The sequence below is a fragment of the Melanaphis sacchari genome, unplaced genomic scaffold, assembly GCF_002803265.2.
Source record: "Melanaphis sacchari strain LSU unplaced genomic scaffold, SCAv2.0 Contig11_pilon_pilon, whole genome shotgun sequence".
Taxonomy (NCBI): domain Eukaryota; kingdom Metazoa; phylum Arthropoda; class Insecta; order Hemiptera; family Aphididae; genus Melanaphis; species Melanaphis sacchari.
This window is the reverse complement of record NW_020270469.1, coordinates 2,623,726-2,646,153: the sequence shown is the minus strand read 5'-3', so window position 1 is coordinate 2,646,153 and position 22,428 is coordinate 2,623,726. Positions and strand designations below refer to the sequence as shown.

At 21.8% G+C, this 22,428-nt stretch overlaps 1 protein-coding gene across 1 annotated transcript in view; it reads right to left on the bottom strand.

Annotated features, from left to right (window-relative positions):
- Window positions 1-5,039: 5,039 nt before the first annotated feature.
- The window catches only part of LOC112604311, an 83,014-nt gene continuing 65,625 nt past the window's right edge, over window positions 5,040-22,428 (bottom strand). Inside the window, exons 5-7 of the mRNA XM_025353279.1 lie at window positions 14,017-14,150; window positions 5,518-5,731; window positions 5,040-5,155 (exon numbers count right to left, since the gene is read on the bottom strand). Coding sequence (XP_025209064.1) covers window positions 5,076-5,155; window positions 5,518-5,731; window positions 14,017-14,150 — 428 coding nt within the window. The 3' untranslated portion in view covers window positions 5,040-5,075. The remainder of the gene's footprint in view (window positions 5,156-5,517; window positions 5,732-14,016; window positions 14,151-22,428) is intronic.

Genomic DNA, 22,428 nt, shown 5'->3' with positions numbered 1-22,428 from the left:
GTATTATATTGTTTATATTATATTTATTATATTGTTTATTGTAATTGTTGAAACTAATGGTTTTCACCAAGTTTCTTAAAAAAAAAAACTAATTTGCATGTATTTACAATTTATAACCATACATAATATATTAAGTTTTATATTTATACTGATAATTAATTCAATAATATACATCCATATCTACTTATTATAAATAAATATGTTTAACTTAAAAAATAATCATTAATTATACTGTATTGTACATTTATGTCTACATAGATATCAGAATTATGAACATTTGCAAAAATTAAATTAAATTATAGAGTGGTAAAAAAAAATCTAACTGATTTAAAAGTTCTATAATTTTTAATTATTTTACATTAAGTTTAGTATAAAAAGAAAAATATTCAAGGAATTTAAATCATAATACGTTTTATGCCCTTTTTTACTAATGAATTACTCGATTAAACAGAAATAATGCAGTAGAAAAAAGTTTAAGACTTCAAATGCTATTAGGTAAATGATAATCATTAAAACTTGATATTTTAATTCTGCATTATTCATAAACGGAAACAATTATTTTAATATACGTACACTGGTATATATACATTTATTCTGTATTTAAATAAATTACGCTTTAGAAACTATTTATAATCAGTTATTTGAAACCTAAAGCAATATTAACTGTTATAAAAAATATCAAATACATTAAAATTTTAAAAATATGCGAGTTTATACTTTCTTTAACTTTTGATAGATGTATAGTTTTTTATAAACTCAAAACTATTATTTTAATATCATAACAATAGTTCTTTCCTAGTCATAACTTTTCTCAATGTCATACTTTTGTTCACCTTTGAATGTATAAACAATTTGATGTCTCTTTTGTTTCATAGTTATGGAATAATTATGAATTTATTTTGATAGTTGTTATTATATGTTGGTAGATATACGTCATAGATTTATCGCATATAAAAATAAACATACATTTATATGTTTATAGTATGCTTATATACTAGAGGGCCCGAAAATTGGGCCATTTAATTTTTACATTTACGTAAATTTACGTAAACTCGGTAATTGGGCTATTATTATAAAAAAGCATAAAATCATCAAACCTCATGAAATAAATTTTAATTAGAAAGAATTAAACTTTTCATTTCATTAAAAATATGAAGGGAAAAACCCAGATTTTATGAAATCTGTATCACGTTATTTAACTAATTATATATATATATAGTTTCATATTGTTTTTGATCAAAAATAAAAATATTTTAAATTATAAAGATAATAAAATGAATACATTTTTATATTTGTTTATTTTTGTTTTAAACATTTATGTCTAAATACTCAAGTAACAAAATATAAACAAATATTGTATACCTACACGGTCGGTACATGTGATAAATAATATAATTTAGTTTAAAGTTTTAACTTATTTTGATTAAAATCAATAAATAATTATATGTTTTATTGATTGGACTTGTTGAAAGCTAAAAAAATATCCACATTTACATTTAAAATTAATTCTTAGGTAATCAATGTAGAAAAAAACGATGGAAATATTTAATTTTCAAAGTAAGAATTATTTTTTTGGATCACAACTTACGTTTTCTTGTATAAATATAAGAGTAGCTTTTAAACTTCTAAATGATTTAACTAACAAATTTGATATAAAATATTCTAATATTTTAAAAGCTTTGTCTTTTGTTTTTTTTTTTTTTTTTTGAGTTAAATAAACATTTTACTGTTATATGCATTTACAGACTACAGCTATTAACCACTTGATAACAGGTTCCCAAAAAAATACTTTAAAAACATTATAAGTAGGGTCAGACATCTATAATTAATTAAACGTTATTAAACGATTTCTGAGATTTTACTGTATAGAAATCAGTGTGGTAAATATGAACAATTAAAACGTGCACAAATATAATATAGATTATTAAATTGGTACTTACTGGTGAACGAGGTAGTTAGGTAGTTTACTATTTTACAAGACTTACTTGACAATTTGAAATATTTTACGGAGTAGATGTGAATGTATTAGTGATATTTGAAACGTTGTTTAGCATTCATACTATTAAACAGATGGTGTGTGCTATATAATTTTATATAATATATATTATTATATCAAAGAATACATACGAGTATTTACCATGACACTAAAATACAGTATTCGGCATCGAGAATACTTCGTGTCACTTAAATATTATCTGGTTAATTTAGTAGCTCTAATTTTTAGCCACACTATGATATAATCATATGGATCATATTGCTTCTTATCAACAACATAAAACATTATCATACCTACCTTTTATACAGTTTTATTTCAATGGGTTAACGAATTGTTAGACTTTGTATTTCAACTGTAATAATGTAATATGAACGTGGTTCAGTTGAACAAATGGCATTACTATTGTACTTTTTTTCTTAGCATATCAACAATATATTTGGATATTTCAAGGAACGTTGTGTGTATAAAACATAAAGACTAAAAATTGAAAACTAATATGCTAGTAAAAATAAAGTAAAGTGTTATAGAAAATTACTCTTGGATGCGTTCTTTGGAGTTCTTAGAAATCGGATATCTCATGCTTAAGGTTCAATTGTTGAAGATACAATTTGTTGAGGACTTACGTATTATATTACATCTTTTTTAAACAATTTTTGTGAAAATCTTGACTTGCTATTTTTTCAGTCGTTAAAAAAAATAAAATACCTTTATTTTTAATCTATATCTATAATTTATAACTAATATTCTACGGGTATTTTATTGTAAAAATAAAACATAAGCGTTAAATAGAATTATTATATGTTATATGATATACCAAATTTAAATATAATTAGCGATGGTTGATATCGGTTTATAGTAAATATCAAATAAATATAGTTATATTTATTGCATATAAAATGTTATACAAAGTATTTATTTTAATTTTTTGTTTTTTATGAATCATAGAGCTAATTAATTAATGTATATTATACATATATTTATTTATTATAAATATATATTAAATACACCAATTAGTTACAAATCACAATCATAATACTATAATCGAATCGTATATAATATCATGTTAAATAATTGCATTTTAATTTATGTTACAAATTGGTATTTATAATAAATTATAAATTTAAATATGAATAAAGGATACGATTTCGTGTAAATATAATTAGGTAGTGTGAAGCGACAGTTAATGTATGCTAGCTCATGAATAATATTTTAATGGTAATTTTTATTTGATTTAATATATTTAAATGTTTATACATTATATGTATAATAATAGTGATTGGATAAAAATAATATTTGATACAAATAACAGTTACTAAAAATATATTTCATCCATGTGGCCGTGATAATATTATCTTATTTAAATGACTGATAAAAATGTTATCAAGAAATTATAATGTCACTCTAATATGTGTATGCATCTAATTCTAACCATATATTTTATTTAGTTATCTTAAGCAGGCTTACAAACGTTACAATAACGTAATATTTGACAAAAAAATGATTAACATTTGTAAATGTAATTATGATGGAAAACGATACGCATAAATAATTAAGCAACACAAAACAAACCATAACGATTAATAAAATATATGATATATCATCAAACAAAAAATAACGCAAAACTTTATGTATAGTATATCATTAAATAAAATAATTAATTTCCAATTATTTAATAGTCATAATTCATAAAATATATTAAAAATTATAATTCTGAATAACGATAAATGCAAAATTTGAATAACGTTTAAATTCTGAATGACGACAAATTCAAAATTTGTATAACATTTTAACTGTAAATAACGAAATAACGTATAACATTTTTTTTTCAAATACAACAACCTGATTTTAACTCATAAATAATTAGGTATACAGTTTTGCAAGCTTTATTAATATGTCCATATTTCACTGCTTAATTATTAATTATGGTATTTAATATACTACTAAATAGTGATGACTATATATTTTTTCAATACATTATAATTTTTTTTTACATGGCTAACAATAAATAAGTTATAAAAGTAAAATGTTATGCTAAATATTAGTCGTTATATTCATGTTCTTACAATGGATAAATATTCAATTAAAATAGTATTAATGACTATACTAATTTAAAACAATATTTGATAATTGTATGATTAATGCAAAATGAAGATCTTTATGTGATATATGATTAAGTAAATATACGCAAAAAAATAAAATTATGTAGATGTTTCTTATGTCATTAAATTTATGGAAACATTTTTATTTATTGAAAAACTATCAATATTGGCATTATTAATTATTGATAACCATTAATTCAATGTAAATGAAAACTAAATAAGTTGTTGAAACATTATAAAAATTTGTGATAACGATTTTATAATCAGATGATTTTAAATTGATAAGTCGTACAAGTAACTTGTTTATTTTTTAACGTGTCAAATTTATAATTTATTAAAATTATATTTGCTTCAGAAAATTTTAGTTATTCATTATTTCACGTTTAAATGAGTTATTGTAATGTTACATAAATTATATCTGTGAATTTGAGCTAACACTGAAAATATTTTAGATGATAGATTGTAATATAAGTTATCAAAATATAATGGCGAGTGAAAGAGTGTTGTAAGTGTAGTTTAACAGGTATTGTAAAAAATATATTTATTAAAATATAGTTATTATTAAGCATAAATTGATTTTAAAATTATAAATTTTAGCTAGTATTAACATACATAGGTAATATATTTTATTTAAACTATCAATGATGATATTGTTAAAGATTCCCTTAGAAAACGTTTGGCTACTTGCTTGCAAGTTATTATCTGTCTAATAAAAATATATGAATTTAAAATAAATGTTTATCGTCATTAGTATTATAAAATTCGATAAATGAATCAAAAAGAGGATATTGAGTAATTTAAAACACTTTATTTATTTAATACAAGTAATACATGTTTATTTATATAGGGATTAACTATATCTAATGTAATTCAATTTACAAATAAAATACATTTTTCAAAAAATTAAAATATTAGAATAAAATTATTTTTGATATGATATTTTTTATTTATTTATTGATAATTTGTTTTCTTATTTTATTTTAAAAAAACACATGTATGATTAATAAAAATAGGAACACGATGACTCTGCTGGAATTACATTCGCTGGAAGACCCTGTAACTAAAACAATAAGAAAATTGAACGTTAGATAATGTCTATAATATTATGTACAGTGGTATTAAAGATAATTTTAAATATTTTATGTTATTAGTGATTTAGATAATGTTTAATCTATAAAACTGTAAGTTATTTAATATGGGTCTCATATTTTTTGTTAAAATATTCTTAAAATAAATGCTGTTATTAGCTGTAGGATGAGTTTTATTTAACTTAAGTAAATTATTCTTTTAATATTATTAGCAATAAATTATTATGAAACTTAAAATCATTCCAACTCGATTTTTAAGTGTAATAACAACTTTAAGTATAATTATATAATTTTTATTTTCGATACTAATGTATAAATAAATGTAGTTTGTTACCAAGCAGGAGTGCTTCTCTTTTATCTTGTCTGGGCAACACTTTCTCGTTGTCACTAATCCATAGTACGGGTGATAATACAGCCACACACCTAACCCTTACTGCCCCATTCAATACGGTTTCCGCATCTAAAGGTAAATGCAACCCCAATGTTGTCGTCACAAGTCCTCGAGGGTGTTTTTGTGCTGGGAACCTCTTCAAATATTCTTCTCTCGCCTGTAAAACACACGCACACACGTATTATATGAACCTTATATATCTCAAAAATGAATAATAATAATAACAATAATAAATATATATTTATAGCACAGCACATCCACAATAATCGTGTGTATACGTGCAAAAATCATTATTTTCACCCCTGCGTTAAATATTTTTAAAAGGTTTTGTTTATCATAAAAAAAATGTATTTATCTCTCAAATGGTTTGTATATTTTAATAAATTCTTAAAAATAATGAGAAAAATTATTGGTTTTTATACGTAAAAGTACATAAAATAATAATAATAATAATAATAATAATCATAAATAATAATAAAATGTATGATACATATTATATTAATTTAAAAATATATCTAATAGCAATTGGCATTTAATTATTGTTTTGTTACTACAAAATAATCATAATATTATTTCCAACATTTGTAGAATATTATTAAGTAATAATTATTAAAAAAATAAGTTTTTTTGATGATTATAGCCTTGTTTTTTATTTTTTCAATTACTTTGAATTAAATTTAAAAAAAAATTTAATGTAATTTAATTTAATTTAATTTTTTTAATTAATTTTTTATTTTTATTACTTTCAGAAAGTCACACAGGTTTATAGTATCTATTTAAATGCGCACTCATGTTAAATACAAAAATGTCTGTTATTAAAGATAATTTTTTTTTTAACATTTATAAATTTTAAATTTAAAACTTATACTTTTTTTATTAATAATAACACATAAAATAAAAGCTAGATAAAAACCCAACACTTTGAAACCTTCCAAAATAATATTAAAACCGCATTTAAAATTAGTTAAGTAATAATTTAGCCCACAAAACTTATTTAACATTAAATGTACTTCCTTGGATAAAAAATAAACAATAAAAAGTAACAATAAATATTTATTTTACATTTATTTTTTAGATAAAAGTATGTAAAATCATTCATGATATTGTTGAACATTATATTATTAATAACTATATTAAATAAATAATTTAATTATAGGTGACCTGGATATATATTTAATTTCACTAAAAGATAGAAAACGCTAAAGTAAAAAATATAATAAACTAAGTATAATTTTATTCAATAGTGTTCATCAATATTTTTTAATGTATTAACATATAATAATAAAAATAAGAGTTGATGTTTTAGCGAGGAATTTACACTTCTTTTATACTTTTGTTTGTGTATCAAAATGATAAAATAATGAAAAACAATAACATTGAGTATCATAAAAATAAAATATGTTTAGTATTTCGATTGAATATATATATATATATTTAACCTCCGATATCAATAAACCTATTAAACCAATTGAAATTACATAATAACTGACTAAAAGTTATATTGGGTGTGTCAAAAAAAATGAAGACAGAGTTCGATAGGAATTTTTAAATTAAAGCACGCTACATTTCATTTGTCATAATATATTATCCTAAAAGAAAAATCAAATATTTCTTCTATTTAACTTTATGTAATATATATTATTTTAATCCAACTATTATATATTTTAAAATTAATATTAAATATATTTTTAAATTAATAATTTCAATTATTTTCCATTTTTAATTTAACCCATCATTGATCGATACGCAATATTTTTCATTGAGATTCAATCCCACAATCAAATGGATGAACAATAAATTCATTAATATTTTATATTTTAGTACCATATAACTGTAAAAATGTCTCAAATATTATTAATTTTATTGAAAAAAAAAAAAAAAAACACTTGAAATCACAAAAACAGACTCGTTGAAATCGGTGCTAAATACAAATAAATGTTTAATTTTAAATTCTTATAGTGATGTTCTATACGTTAGGAGTAGGTACCACAGGCCATAACCATCATGAAAAAATAATGTATTCTATATTTAAATATGTTTCATCAAAATCATTTTTTAGTTTACAATATACACAAATAAAAATTTAAAAAAGAGAAATTAGAAAGAAGTATTTGTGGTTTTTTTTTTTAGCTAAGAGTCATGAATAAATAATGTTAATAAATATAAATTGCTTATCAATTATTGATACTTTGAAAATATATTAAGTTATATTTAGTGATATTGACATATTTTTTAAGAATAATTTTATGAAATATAATACCTTACTAAATTTGGTTTAAATGTAATTTATAAATTATTCAATAAATGTGAGGTTTATTTATTGTTTATCAAACCGGATAATATTTTTTATTGCATTCATTTTTTGCAATTCATTGTTTTGATATAATAATGTTGTATATTAAAGTATACACTCTTTAATGTTTTAAAATATATTTATAAGATAAATTATTGATGACAAATGATTTTTTTTAAATATATGATTCATGGTTATGTATTTTATGGTAATTTTTTATTTTTTACTGATAATATATGTATAATGTATTTAAATGAAAGTCTTAAAAATCTTATCCAAACATTTAGACTGTTGAACTTATAACAAATAAACCTATACGTTAAATAAAGAAAATGAAAAATGTAATAGAATCTTGTTTGAACTACAAATATATTATTTTAAAATATAATATATTTATTATTTATTTCAAGTGTTCTCCAATTAAGTAAATAAAAAATATATAATTTTTTCATAGTTTTGTATATTTATATAAACAATAATCATAAGAAGATTTTAAAAACATATTTTGAAATTAAAAAGTTTTAGTTTAACCGGAAAAAGGGCGCCATGAACTTAAAGTTCTGCAAAACTACGGTAAATGATTGTTAGTATTTTAGTATAGATTCGATTTGGCGGGTAAACCTTTTTGTTAAAATTATATGTTATTCTTATATAATATTAAAGTGATGAAAATTTAAATCCCCGCCAACCTTTTTTGACTTCATAATTACGGTTCGTAAACCGGATTTTGGCATAAGGCACCCCCTTATATGACAAAAAACCACATCATGACCGAATGCGTGCATGAAGCTTGCGTGTAATAATCCTTTTCACCGGCACATCATATTTTAAACGCCATTATGCAAAAGACAACCTCGTTAAGAAATTCTCAAGTTATTTATTTGTTTACATTTTTTACCGGCGTTTAGAGCTTCTACACAATAATTTATTCTGTGTAAAAAAATAATTCTGTACAAAACAAAAATCATTAATGGGAACTAAATCATTGTATGCTTATCACAAAAAAATTCATATCTATTACAATATTATATTAAATAATTTTAATTAGTTTTTCACGATTTCAATTAATATTGTATATTGTTTAATTTATAATGTTATAATAATTGACTTAATTTTTGATACATTTTTTTAGAACCTTACGTTTTGTTAATTGGATTATAAAATTATTGATTTTTATTTATGAATATACTTACCTACTCAAATTAACTTTTAAATTACGATAAAATACAAACATTAAAAATTAATATTTCATTTTAGTTTCACATTTGAATGTGTAATATAATCATTGTACTATACTGTAATATACTTTATATTTATAGTTAATCAATTTAAGGTTTATGCACTCATATTGCCTATAGAATACCAAATAATACATACATTAAAGGTATAATGACATGTTTACCTAGGAGGTAATGAATTATAAAAAAGCCACGTTAACAATACATAGCGTAATGAGGAATGTGGCAATATTTCGTTTATTTTTTTTCTATATAAATGTTTGTTTATATTACAACACTCACCAGCCATCAAACCATTGCGGATACCTTTTTAAACGTATTTGATTAATTATGGAATCTAAATTTATGTTTAACTAACAAATTCTTGAATTACAATATTTTTATAATATATAGATAATAATAAAATCGCATGTAGATTCTATAACTGTACCAATAACAAATGAAAATGAAAACAGTTTAAATAAAATATCTAAACACATTTTTAAATTTTTAGTAGTATTTTCAGTTATAGATTTAAATCAAATGATTTTCATTTTGTAATACGATTTTTATTTTTCATGAAATTATATTCTAAAATTTTCAATATAATATTTACAAGAATCCCTTAACGAATTATTCTTAAAGTTATCAAGACATCCTAATTTCACCAAAAGTGAAATCAGTATGTTTATCTTGATAATATAGGTAAATTTATCCTTAATATAAGTTAACAACCAAAAAATGCAATATGGCAGCAAAAATGAATCAGTAAAATACTTAGAGATATATTTTGACAAAAAACTAACTTAGAAAATATATACCAGTAATAAAAATTTAAAAAGAATACATATAAACCTAAGCTGAAAACATATCTACCACAAGACATTTTTATTGAAAGATTAACCAAATAATTTACAAAGAAGATATTATTTATTTTGATTTGTGATTCGTATTTATTTGTATTTATTTTAAATGTAAAATTGTTTGTAAATACATAAATCATTCTAAAGCTTTATCTGTTTTTTTTTTTTTATAAATTAAAACGTACTCACAGACGTAATGTATGTATAATTTTTGGACCTAGGTAATAGTTAATTATTTTTGTAAATACTATTATTATTTTTATATATTATTAGATTTTATAGTATATAGAATATATTACTAAAAAGTATATATATATATATATATATTTATTTTTTTTTTTAATCATACATTAACTGAAATAGTATTACTAGTAGATATAGTGTCCGTCTATAAAATCTAATGTCTTTCAAGTTCTTTGCCAATATGAATGTGTAAGCTTTTAAAATATTTGTCAAGTCCAACGGACCGGAATTTATCCGTTTCACGTGTATCTTAGACGTGAGAGGATTACACGTAGTGTATAAGGTGGTGAAATGGATTTTCATTCAACTCAAAAAGCTAATGCTTTGTCACTTTATGAATGGTCGAACTAAAGGACACGCGTTTAAACGATATAGGTATTAGCGTATTTTATTCTATACTTATATAATACTTACGTTTTTAAAAATAAAATACAGATGATTATTTGTACAATTAGACCGTGTTTAATGTTTAATAGTTTTTGTTCAATAAAATTATATTTTATCTAAATTAAGTTAATACATTAATTTTAGTTGGATATTTCGAGCTCCAGCTTTAAACGTTATATAGTTGTATTATTAAGATAAAATTTAAAATTTTACCATTATATTGATGCATATCGAGTTATTAGATTTTAAAATTAAATTTTAACAATCAGCTACCTATAATATTTTTAACTTACCGACCGTTATAGGGTTATTTACGCGTTCACTGAAACTGTTTGGAACCAGCTCAAAAACGATCTATTTTAACTAATAAATAATGATTTTTAATATTGAGTTTACGTTCTACAAGTCACTGTGTATAAACAAATATATTTAGATAAATATATGAAAGAATTGTTATGTGAATTCACGAGCTAAGTTTCACTTGCGTGTTAGTATAGCCGCTATTTGGATAGCAATTAATTAAACATGCAAGTGTATACTATTAGTGAAATCTTGGTAACGGAATTCAACATGCGAAGTTATAAGGCTAAAGGAAACCTCAAAAAAGAAAAACAAATCCAAATCGGTTACGTTGGCGACGTCTTTTTTTTGTGTAGATTTATCTTTAGCGTAAATCCGATACAGCTGAGGTTGTGGGTTTCATTAGCGCGCGTACGTTCGTATACTGTCTCCGGTGGCAATAAAACCACCTCGGTGAAAATATCCAGTAATAGAAAAAATAAAGATTTTATTATTTTTCGCACCCGTAAATATATTATCTCGTACACTTTTTGAACGTTCAAGTTCAATCTAGCTATGGGTCGTAAAAAAAATTTGCTTTTTCTCTAAAAGCTATAAACATATTTTAACCCATTGGAAAATGATTTTGGATTAGATTTAAATCGCAAAGCCCGTTGCTATGTAGTTTCTTGTTTTAACCAAAGTACTCTTTAGTAACGATCAGATAAGCAAAATTCAGCTATTATAATATTATTATTATAATTAAATTGTTGTTATTAATTTAAACGATTCGTTGTTGTTTGTATGTTTGGAAATAGTTCCAAAATAAAGCTTGGATATAAATGTATATCTACTAAACTTTTGTAATTACAGTTTGATAATATTAAACTAAACGTCCAGAGGTGGACTTAAAAAAACTCATAGGGTATTTCAAATTAATGATGGAATGTGTAATAGTTGATCATAATAATATGTATTGCCTATTTTAATCATTTTGAAACTAAAATAATGATACCATCTGAATTGTAATATAGGTACCTATACTCGTTCCGCAGTATAAATACTCAATAGCTATTGTTTGATATTATAGTAAAATGTAATATTCTAAAAATAATATATAATCATAACAGTTTATTAGCACGTAATAAATGTAAATCATAAAGCGCTTTATTTTTTTTTTTTTTTTTTTTTTTGAGCTTAAAAAAGTATACACATAACAGTAAAAAATAAATTAAATATGTATTTATTGACAACAACTTTTCAAATTTAATTTTTATTAAGTTACCCAACAAAATGTAAGTTTTTACATTATATTAATAAATATATTTTCAAAGTTATGAATTAAATAACAAAAAGAGAAAAAAACTTAAAAACTTAAATGAAACATTTTTAAATAAGTTTAACGTTCTTTTGTTTTAAATTTAATGGTTAATTATCGTTAATATTAAATATCTATTATGTTACTTAATTATTTTATTTTATTATTTTCATACTAACGTATAGATTTTGTATCAATTATAAATATTTTATATGTTTTAGTATCATTCAAATTATATTTAATTTATCTAATTTACAGTTGAAATGTAGAGAAAATGTAAATAAAACTTAATTTGTTTGTTTTTAAATGTATTCAGTTTAAATTTGTAGTTACGTATGGAATCTAATTACAAGCAATTTCATACATCACGTTTATATTCAAATTTAAGTAATTTATACTATTTAAACTACAATAGTTTAATGCTATAGGAAAGGACACGCAACTATTTTCTATATTTTTTTATTTTCATAATCTACTAATGTTTTATTTATAGATTCTGGTTATATTTTGCGAATTCTCCTCGTATATAAAAAATTGTAAAGATAAAGTAAATATAAATGTATATAATACTAGATATAGAAAAACTATGATAAAATAAAGTTTTATTTTTATCTACATACAATGTAGTTTAAGTAAATCTTATATTTATATAATATACAAATCCATATAACTTAGACTTTTGAAGTAAAACAAAAGTATCGTTTTTCTATTTATTTTATATATAAAAATAAAAGATAGAACACGTCGTTATTGAATAAGAAAATATGTTTCTTATGATTTTACAAAATATGTTCTGAAGCAACAAATTTATATGAAATTTATACGTGTATTTACAAGTATATATGTTTATATATAAATTTTATAAAATCTTTTAACATAATATTAAATATATCAATAACTTACATTTTAATAACTATACTTACAGCTGATGTTTTTAACGTTTTTTTATTCCATTATAATAGTATGTATAAAGATATAGTTGCATATACATTTACTAGGTTAAATTTGTGTAGTTATTCATAAAAAAATTAATTCATATTATCGGAACGTGTAATAATAAACCATAAAATATAATTGTAATTGTATATGTTTATTTACAGTGTCGATTGAGACCAAACCGATGAAAAATTACAATAATGAAATTTTGAATAAAAATAAAATTGCTGTTACGGTACAAAAGGAAGATTTGGAATTTATAATAGTCGGTGAAATATGTAATTTTGTTCCGGTGTATTTTATTGGCACACACACACACACACACACACACACACACACATTATAGATATATAATGCAAAATATAAATATAGATGGTATCTGCATATAGTAATGTACATGCACCGTCTAGAGCACAAGGAAAGATGTTAGACGTAGTTTATGATAGTACAACATTATATTAATATTATAACCTGTTTTTGAGCAGACCATTTCATATCGGGAATATTATAACTGCAAAAGGGTCGTATGGTGTCCAGAGACCTTTATAGAAACACGAATCTACTACAGTTATCGAAAACGATGAAATTGAACAGAAACTATTTATTTATGGTTTATTTTCTATATTATAATTTTAACATGAATGATAAGTCAAAATATTTTATTTTTATTTTTATTTTTATTTTTTTTAAACAGACTAAATTGGTTTTAGTTTAAGCAGTAGAAAATAAAAATAAAACAATAATTCCACTAGTACAATATAATATATTAACATCTTAACAATGCAGATCACATACTTCATTGAGTGTGTGTTAATGAACTACTTAACAGTTTTTATTTTTAAAATTTTTCTTTTTTATGTATTTTTAAAAACCAGAATTCTAATAATTTTATCGGATTTTACTTACCGAAATGTTATTTATGTACCAATGAAGATTGGATGCTGGATAAGACTTGGCTGAAGAACAATTCAAATTGATCGTGTTACCAAATTGGTAAATTGATTTATCGCCAGTGATATACGGACCGTCTTTAGGCAAGTCTGAAAATAATATGAAATAAATGTAAACAAAATGTGGAATAGTTTGTTGTAACAGTTAAACATTAAATGAATTATTTAAAAACTATATTTCATCTAATTTAATTTTTCTTTTCTCGCGGAAACTAATCGACTTAACATAATCCTCAATATACTATCAGCTAAGTTAACTGTTACATAATATCAAACATTATTCCGTGACATAATATTCAAAATAACTTTACTTTTCGTAATGGAATTAAACGTTATAATCTAATAAATCATTTTTATTCCTTTATTTAATTTTATATTTCAGTTTTTTTTTTTTTTAATTTAGGTAATTTAAAATCACTTGATTGAAAAAACACCAATAACTATAATTTTCACATTTGAAACGTTTTAAAATATTATTCTATGCAGTAATTCATTTATATTGGCTATGCACAACGCTTCAGGGCTGTAAATTTATAGAAAAGTGCATTTTTTTTTTTTGGTGATTATAAAACATAGCTTTGTAAGTACATACTTTGAATTATATAATTACGAATCCATCTATGAAATTTTTATTTTGCATTTTTTTGCATTTTTTGAGGTTTTTAATTTTTTTTAGGTCATTTTTCGCATTTTTAGGTCATATTTTGCATTTTAAGGTCATATTTTGTTTTTTTTAGTTCATTTTCTAGTATTTTTAACCAAATTCTGTCAATTAACATGTTTGAAAACTTTTTTATTTTACACAGGCTGTATATTAGTTTATGTCAATTTTTTAAACTTTTTTATTAAATAAACACTTTTTTGTACTAATATCCTGTATCTAATATTAATATAAATATAAAAATTAAATTAAAAACCATTTAAAATGAATTTTATACTATAATTTTTGGCATTTTATATTCCTATTTTTGCATTTTAAGTGCATATTTTATTGCATTTTTTTTGGCATTTTTAATGCATTTTTTAAGGCTTTTTAGTGCATTAAATTCCCAGCCCTACTTATTATAGTGTTATATTTTTATATTTAAAAGAAAGCACATTTATATGATCATATGAAATTATAAGAGAAATTGGATAAGTAAGTACCTACTATATTTTTAATACTTATTTAGGAATTATAGATTTTTAAGATTAGAATTTGGATTGAATGTGCATCAGAACTAATCATAAAGTAAAATGAAAAATACTTTAGAGATTTAAAGAGTGTAGTTATCTGTTTTAATAATATTAATAACCACAGAGTTAATAGTGCAACATGAACAAATTATATGCAAGCTTGATGAAAGAGCTAGAAAATATTGTTACGAAGCTGCAACATAAACAAATATAAGTTAAATTTATGGGGTTAATTTTTAATGAAAAAAACATTAGTTTAGATAATAAAAAAAATGTAATTAATAAAGAAGTTAAATTAGTGAAAAATCCTTATTAGTATAATTGTAATGCTTAGAAAGTAGTTCAAATACCGTGTGACACATCTAAAGACGCTATTTCTTATTGCTTATTATAACTGAATAAGCATATGAAGTTTGCTTTTAGATCTTTAACTAAGATTGAACAGATGTAGGTTGGGAATTATTAAAAAATAGTTATTAATAACCACATTTTCAGTTAAAAGGTTTTGATATTTCATGTTTGGTTATAATGAGGTAAAATATATATAAAAATCACTTGTCATAAATTTTATTGTTAAAAAAAAAGTAGGAAATATTGAGAATGACAAATTATAAAATAAAGATAAAAATTAATGAATTACATTTTAAATAAAATATTTACTTGGTAGATGTATGTATATAGCAGACTAGTTGACAAAGAGTATAACAAAGAGACTCAATACATTTAGTGAAGAGGGCAGAAATTAAATATGATATAGAAAAACTAAATAAATTGAAATTAGAAACGAATGAAGATACTGTATTAAAAAGAGAGAAAGAGTGTTATTATAGATGATCAAATAAATTAAAAAATTAAAATAAGGTAATTAATTTTTATAAATTTTGATAAAATTTAGTATTTGAATGTGTACTAGTATAATTTTAAAATAGGGTGGTAATATAAAAAATTTCAGAAATATAACGCTTAAACATTTATACGGCAGTCATCAAGAAGTGTCATAAACTAAAGACTAGGCAAAATAGCATGTTTCTGAACAAGTATAATGTCTGGCATTATCAACTTAGTATTAGTATATTATATCAATAATAAAAATAATAGAAGTAATAAGAAAAAATGGTTAATGAACCATAAGATACCAAATATATCCTTTGATAAAGTGGAAATGAATGTAGCTTCTTAAGATGGAACGATTATATAATTGTAGATTATTTTTCAAGATAGGTAGAAGTCAGTAAACCAAGTAAACAGTGCAAATATCGTTAAGAAGTGGACAGAGATTTTTTAAGGTTCGGTATTCATATTATATAAGTAGCTGACAATAATATGCCATTTAATTGCTAAAATTTTAGATAATTTGAAAAAAAAATTGGAGAATTCAAATAAATTATACTAACACAGATTATTCTTTTAGTAATAAATTATATGAAAAGTATTATAGTATGGTAAAGAAAACGATTAAAAAGTATATTGAAACAAATTATGAACTAGAAAACTATTTGCTAAATTAAAAAAAAATATTCTATAAGTGATGATTGGAAATGTCCTGCAAATTTGTTATGAAATAAAATTTTATAAATAAAATTACCAATAAGAGATATACAAGTTGAAGCAAATGCAATAATAAAAGAAAAAATGATAAAAACCAAAAAACTGAAAATAGATATTTTAACAAAAGAATAACAGTAAAAGAAACTATATTTGAAGAAAGAGAAAAACTATGGTTACAAAATAAATTTGATAAAACATGGAGTGAGACAACGATAATAAAAAACTAGAATCACCAAGATGCTACTAGGTGAAAGATTGTAAGTGAAAAGAGTTGAGAAAAAATATATTTTTTCATAAAAAAAAATAAAAATAAAGTTTAAAATTTGATAAGGAAGGAGATAAAGGAAATGAATAATGAGGAAAACGAATAACTTTTGAAAGAGTGAGAAGGTAAGAGAGTACCAGTAAAAATTAAAGTAGCTAATTTAATATTAAAAACATTAACTATTACATGATGTAAGATATACAATCATATTAAGTAATATTATTTAGATTGGGATTAAAAAAAAAAAAAAAAATGTATTTACTAGTTATATTTAAATTGTATTATTTATATTGTTTTGTATATAATATATTATATATGTAAAGATTATAATATTATAAATAAAGATTTACGAGTAATAATATCATATTCATTAAACTTATTATCATTATTATTTTTATTATTATTATTATATTACGATAATATAAACAATACTAGTTTTGTTTATATAATATACATGTCCCATGCTTTTAAATAATGTTTTTAAGTTAATGTTGTCATCTAATATATTGTTGTATCTTGTATTATTATAATAAACATATATTATACATAATATAACAATTATGGTACTGAACTAAATAGATATTTTAAACTTTAAAGTACTTATTGTATTTTTTCATAAATATTCAAAACAATAAAGAAATTAATTTGTTTAAATATTGTTATTTTTTTTAAAATAAAAATATATAAAGCTTGTAATATGATTCATATCTATATTCTAACTATCCAAATGTCTATTTTATAACATTTTTAGAGTCAAAATATAATAATAATTATAATCATTAAACATAATTAAGTTGATTTTGTTCATATCAAAACATATTTTAATAATATTCTGATGAAACGTAAAATTAAAAAAAATAGTATTCTAATTAATTTTATATAAATACTTTTAATAACTAACTATTTTAATAAAACTTTTTGAAATAAATCAACCTAACCATAGTCAAAGTTATTTTAATTGTTGTTAGTGTGTAAATTTAAAAATATTATAATATTTTAAACAAATACAATATAAAATATACTGTGATTATAACTAAAATGCTTAAACATTTGTATTAAATCACGTTCTAGAACAAAAATTGATTTTTAAAATTTCTAAATATATTTTAAAACTTTATTTAAAATTTTTGAACTTTTGTTTATATAACACATATCTATCCTTCCTTGCTTATAAATATTAATAATTTATTGACATAATCTTTTGAAATTTTAAAATTACCATACCCCTATATTTTTCATGAATCTATTATGTAAATTTCACAAATTTAAATATGTCAAAAAATAATCGTTTGAAATTTGATTTTAATAAGTCAACATTTTCAAAATATCATCTGCTAAATAATTTACAGTAGAAAATTATTTTTAAATAATTCCTTTTGATCTTAATTGAAAAAAATTAATCTTTGCATTTCTATAGTTAAGTTATTACTTAGACAGTAAAAAAAAATCAAAAGATTTTTTAAATATAGAATTTTACTATGTTTAAAAATTCCAAAAATTAGATTTTGAATGACTTCGTTATTAAGATGAATAATTTTGTACAGATTTTTTAGTAAGAATTAAATAATCAAAAAAAAAAAGAAAAATTGTATTTATTGGTAGCTACTCATAATGAAATAAATTACTTTTACCATTAAATGTATCATTATAAAATATCAAAAATAACAGGCAGTTTATTCTCAGAATATTTTTTGTATACTACGGTCTATTATTTAACTAACATTTAATTTATCCATTACTTACTGAACAATGATGCTAAGTCAGTACGCACTACAGAAAAGCGAATACCCTGTTTTTTTTTTGTTTTTGTGCTAATGTTTGATAAATTTTGAATACATTTTTTACTCTTTAATCAAAACGCTTTATAATTCAATGCGAATTTCCTTATGCAATCTTTTTCACATAATTTAGTTTAAAAAGAAAAATATCAAAAATGCATATATTATAGGTGATTATAACTTTCACATGATATACATTTATTTCATAATAGAATTTCGAAATTTATTGATTAAATAATAAATTGTTATACTACATTAAATATCTAATTTTGCCCAAATTTAAAATACCAATAGCAACAAAACAGTTTTATATATTTTTAGGATTTAAGAAACTTGGTTAAAATTTTATTCTAATTGGCCTATTAAAAATACGTTTTATCATGTATACAAAATTCTAACGTGACTACTTGACGAAAATGATAGTATTTAATAGCATTCATTTATTAGTTACTCAAAATATCAAATTTGTCTTAAAATGATATAATGATTCTACTTAAAATATTTTGTTTTTCTACTCTTTTTTTTTTTTTTTTGCTTGGTTATTTTGAAAACTGGGAATTACTGAGAATTTATTAATTTTGATCCTCTTCCTTCAAAGTACCAACTAAAATCAATTTTTTACCACAAACCATATATTTTAATGTTGACATTTTAAACAGTTTTAATTTTTGCATTTTACCAAAAAGTGATGATAGATAAAATAATTATATGCATACTTGTAAAATCAATGAATTTTCCCGCTCGGAATTCAAAATAACTACATAACTTATTGTAAGTACTCATGAAGTGATAGTTCAAAAAAAAAAAAAAATATGATAGTTTATGTCATTACCAAACAATAAATAATAACAATAATAGTTTTTTTTTCGTTATTATTATATCATTTTCAGTGCTATGATAAAAACCATAAATGCCTTTAACATACATTTTTTTTAATTATTTAGTCTTGTGTAACTAGTGTTTTTGATTAACGTTTACTATTTTTTTTCAGTTGATATATTTATCACAAGATACAAAAATTATTATGAATGCTCTTTGAATATCAATACAATTTTACACCAAAAAAAAAAAATCAAAATAAGCTTATATTATTTATCATAGTAACACTTATGAGTGGCTTTATTCTATGATTGTATAATATATAGCGTTTAAGGACTATTTGAATAAAACACATGTTATAGTATTTACATTTTTTTTTTTTTAAACGCTTCATAAAAGATACTTTTAATGTTTTAATTTACAATTACGTGTCTTTTAATTATTATTATTATTATTATTGTAATATATTATTCATATTTTTTTTTGTTTTAATGGCGTAAGTAAATAGACAAAAAATGTATCAATGGAATACACAGAATGTCCGTTTTTTTTCACACCAAAAACTCATTCGTTTAAACTATCAGTTTATATGTAACAAAAATAAAACAATAGTATTGGTTTTAAAAAAATACATACCATATGTTTACAAAATACATATTATATACCTTCATTTTAAAAAAAACATCGTCTCAAGACGTACGATTTATTCATAAAATACTATACAGAGATATTTGCCAAATACAACCACCCTCGTTGTTTCTTTTAATGATGATTTAGTTCAAGCTATAATTTTGTGATATTTAAGAAATAGAAATAATTTTTATTTATAATTATGAATCACCTTTTATTCTTTTAAATTGTTAAGCTAATGGTTTTTTTGAATATTTTGATGTACTTATCTATTACCTAGTAGTTTTTGAGTTATTCAACTTAGTTTTTTTAAGGAAAAGAGTTAATAAATGAATAATAAGCTTGGAAAATAGGATTAGCCCATTATAATTTAAATATTATAATTATATTAATCTATCAACATTTTATATTTCGTAATAATTGACTTAATGAGTATAATGAGTATTAGTTTCAGTATAATATATTATAGATGTTTCATACTTTTGTAAAACCATTTTTAAAGAATATGATGCATTTGTATGTACATTTTAGTTATTTTAAAAATACTTGCTTAGATTGATTTTTTAATTAGGTATACAAAATTATCAAAAGTATTATTTTATCTTAAATTTACAGTGAAAGTGGTTGGTTTTGATTTGAAAAAACAAGTTTGTATCGCCACAGAAAGTTTTATAAATAGTGTAAAAATTAAAATATTTGAATGTATTTAAAAACACTTAGATAATCGATTATAATTAAAAATTTTAATTATTAGAACTCGAATACATTTATTATTTAAGGACAAAAGAACGAGAATGAGCACGCTTTAAACATCACTCTACGTATAGTATATCTATGATATACATATTATAATAAAATACAGCAGCAGGTATAATGCAACTACAACTGTTGTGTGATGTCAAAACAAATAAAGAATCGTTTTCAATTTACTTTATTAGGAAAAACCCTATTTTTTATTTACACGTTGTTTGTCTACAAGATTTCCCCGGTGAGAGGATTTTTATCCATTCTATGTCGTGTAGTAGTACATCGTGAGTGGTATTCATATAATCTTGTCTCGTTATCTACGGAACACATCTCAAATTGCTGCACAATACTGTATCCAATCGCATATGGGTTCACACAGTATATTTAATTAATGACGGTGCATTATACAATATGATAATATTAATATAATAGAGCTTAGTAGTTCGTAATTTCGAAGAAAAATTCATATTATTTTCATAAAATAAATCAGGTATGTAATTAAAAGCACTTTAGAGGCAATATATAATAATTTCATAATGTATAACATTATAATATTTTATAACTTTAAGTTCCTGCCCATATCAAGTGAAACTTAAATTTATTTGTAATTTCTGCACTGCCCTACATTCTGCAGTTTAAATTACTAGCTGCATGTCAGTTGTGTCTAAAAAATAACTATGAAAAAAAGTCTATTTCTAATTGCAACAGGGTTTTGTAAATAATTATACTCTAAACTTAGCCTAATTAATATTTTCCATATCTATCACACTTATAAATATTTGTATAATAAAATTTTTCTCTGTTCGATGCTAACACAAATAATTATAGCATATTAGTTTATTTTTTTATTTCACAATATTTTTTATCTTGAATATTAAATAACTTGTTGATTGTTTAATATAATAGCGTATACATACCACCACCTACTACATTAGATATAATCGTAGTCTAAGGTCAAAGAAAGCCTTCCGAGAGGACTCATCTGGTCTTTGACATTCCTGACATTTTATATTTAGGATAAAGTTATTGCCTCCCCTGATTTTTAGTTTCAATTTAAATTAAATTACAACTTAACTATTTCTTTTTCTTCAATTTTCTTTTACTGTGTGCATTTTATGTTTTTACTAGTTAGTAGTTATGTTGCGGTCGTTATCACAGTGACCGTGGCTTATCTTATCCCAACACATATAGTTTGTCATAAATATTTTATTAAAGCTGAGAAATTAAAACTATTCAGCTAAGTTAAATCAACATTTATAACATCATTGAAATATAAGTTATAACACAGTAATTAGTGATCAAATAATTTATACATCATTAAAAAGTTAAAAGTGTATATGAGGTATTTAAAAAAAAAAAAATACCAATATATCATAGTTAAAACTAGTTACCCAATTTTTTTTTT